The 2734-nt window shown below is 37.0% G+C and overlaps 1 protein-coding gene across 1 annotated transcript; it reads right to left on the bottom strand.

The window, feature by feature from the left end:
- Window positions 1-303: 303 nt before the first annotated feature.
- LOC108377904 (protein claret segregational-like) lies at window positions 304-2730 on the bottom strand (the record flags this gene model as incomplete). Its single annotated transcript, XM_017634199.1, has 3 exons — window positions 304-1651; window positions 1709-2475; window positions 2724-2730. Coding segments are annotated over 3 exons (1977 nt in total), but the record flags the coding sequence as incomplete, so codon positions are not given.
- Between the last annotated feature and the right edge of the window lie 4 nt (window positions 2731-2734).

The following is a 2734-nucleotide window of genomic DNA, read 5'->3' as shown; positions in this document are numbered from 1 at the left end:
TTTAAAATTCGCACATTTTTATATAAAAAAATGTAAAGGTTGCACACTAAATTTTAGTTAGAAATTCGTATAAAAGTTAAAAAGTTGGCAATTTTGCTGCAACTTTGCGATTTTTCTTAATTTTCGTCAGTTTCATTCTTGGAGTTAAATGGTGTTTGATAAAATATAAGCCATATTTTAATACAGAATTAACAAACAAAAATTTGCGTGTAAAACATTGCGATTAACAAAAAAAGGCGCACGCTCAAATTTTGTGAGTAACAGTATGTTGCATATTTACATATTTTTTTAGATGTAACTTCGGGACGCATACTTCTTTATTAAAAAATAACTAAAAGTACAAAAGGTAATACAAATTATTGAAAGAGCTGAGAATATGAATTAACGTAAGAAGCAAAATAAAATTTTACAAAAATAGATAAAATTAAATAAATATGTGTCTCTAACCCTAGAGTGAATTATTGCTAGATGTATTTAAAAAACGATTGCGTTTCGCTTTAGCCATTTTACACGAATTTACAGAAGCTGCAAAACGTAATGATTTTACCGACTCTACAAAACAGTCTAAGAAAGGTGCCACGTTAATAAACATTAGCGTTTTTGAATTGCCTCCCAATGATGGCATTAATAAATGAGTTAACTTGGAATTGCGATAAGGTATATGATCTTGTTTTTGTAGTAATGCTAATATGACATTCGTAAGCTCGGAAAGCGAACGATTTATGTTTTTAGTTTCGTTCATGCGTATGCTGGTCTTAGGAGACTCAGAGCCTGCTAAATCAACGAGATTTATCGTTCCCACAGACGTCTCGTTCTTCTCAGCATGATAGCCAATAAGTTCTATTTTAGTGACAGCATGGGAACGCGATGACCGCTCGTTGCCGGCAGTAGCCGCTGTAGCTCGGTTCATTTTCGCCACATCCATAAGATCTCGCAGACGAGATGCCGACGTAACAGTCTCCTGAGTTATATTTGAAACATAGATGTCGTTCTTGTTGTGCTTGGCCATGCGAATTTCCATATCTTTTTGCTCATTGCTTAACAGGTCGTATAGCACTTCGTTGTAGATTTCCAGAAATGTTACCCGTATTTCATATACCCAACCAAGACGTTTATAATTTTTGATAGAATCAAAGAGTAAATCAACGGTACGTGGAATTACACCCACATTGGTTGGTACACCATCCATTGTGTATGTCTTACCACTGCCAGTTTGTCCATAGGCAAATATACAAATATTGTAACCATCCAATGCAGACTGTATTAGAGGTGATACCATCTCAAAGATATCCTCCTGTTTCGAGTTTGGATGGAAGACGTGATCGAATGAGAAAGCATGCGCCACGCTTTTATTCTTGTTTTCATAATTTTGTATCTCAACAGTAGATTCATCGATGTAATTCCAACCACAAAGCATTTTTTCTTGTTCAAAGTCCAATGGCGGACGAACACGACAAAACACTCGTATGTTACCTCGTAAATCCATAATAGTGTTATGTAGTTCTTTGCGTTCCAAATTGGCTTTAAACAATTGCTCTTTGCAAGCAGTCAAATCTTCGTTTAATATATTATTTTCCGCTGTTAAACGTGTCGTTCGCTCGCGTAGATCCATAACTTCATTAGTTATAGTATCGTGTGCTTCTTTTAGGATCTAGAAAATGAAAAATCAGAAAAACTAATGTCTAATTTATTGTCTGTATGTACAAACCTTGTGCTCCTTAGTTATGAAGTCCAATTCTTCTTTTGTATTTACAAGTGAACCTGAAATCGAGTCAATCTTCAAGTTCAAAGATTTAATTTGCTGACACAAGCAGTCACGTTCGGTATAAAGGTTTTTCAGCTCTTCTTTAGTCTTAAATAATAGGTCTTGTGATTCCTCAAGTTGTTCAGGTACACCTTCTAATGATCCCATTTGTTCACACTTTACTTCATATTTAGCTTTCAGTATTTTATGTTTTTCTAACAAATCATTATACCGCGCCTTAAAATCGTATGGCGGTATGCGTTTGTTAATAGGTTTTCCTGCACCTGTGGTTGAAATCGACGAACCATTGGAAGACGCAGCCGCTTTTTTGACAGCAGAAGATTTTGTTGTCGCTGTAGTGTTTGTAACTGCTGTACGTCCTGAGCTGCTGCTTCCAACTCCAGCTCCCATTTGAGGTCGCGTTGATATCGGCTTCCTAGTAGTCACATTAGATGAAGCTGGACCGTTTCCAATACGTGGTGGTCTGGAAACTGCACTATTTGAAGAAAACGCGGGGAATATTTGCGTTGACGAAGCGGTGTTATTTGTGGCGCCTGTATATGCAAGGCGTGTTGTCTTTGCGGGAATAGGGCCAAGCGTTGATTCCGGCCGTTTCATTTGTCGCATGTCACGGATGTCACATGCAGATCGACTTCGTCGTAATCTGGACCGAGGTACACCTGCATTATTTGTGTTGTTGGGACAAGAAATGTCTGGCGATGCTGCACGACCTTGAAAATTAAAGAAATTTTGTCTATATTTTATCACTAGCTTAATATGAAGGAAACTAATACGATGTTTACATGAGGCGATGTTACAGCTTTTCAACTAATCGCTTCCAATAAATTTGGGGGAGCTAGCTTTCCTCATGTGAACACCGTTTAATATAAAGATTTATGGCAATGTTTTCGTGTTGCTTCAAATCCAAATTTATATGTTTATTATCACAACCACCATTCTCCACATTAAAAGCCCATACCTCTACGACCA

The sequence above is a fragment of the Rhagoletis zephyria genome, unplaced genomic scaffold, assembly GCF_001687245.7.
Source record: "Rhagoletis zephyria isolate East Lansing unplaced genomic scaffold, Rhagoletis_zephyria_1.1 Rzeph_scaffold_12948, whole genome shotgun sequence".
In the NCBI taxonomy this organism is placed as follows: domain Eukaryota; kingdom Metazoa; phylum Arthropoda; class Insecta; order Diptera; family Tephritidae; genus Rhagoletis; species Rhagoletis zephyria.
This window is presented reverse-complemented; position numbering and strand designations above follow the sequence as displayed.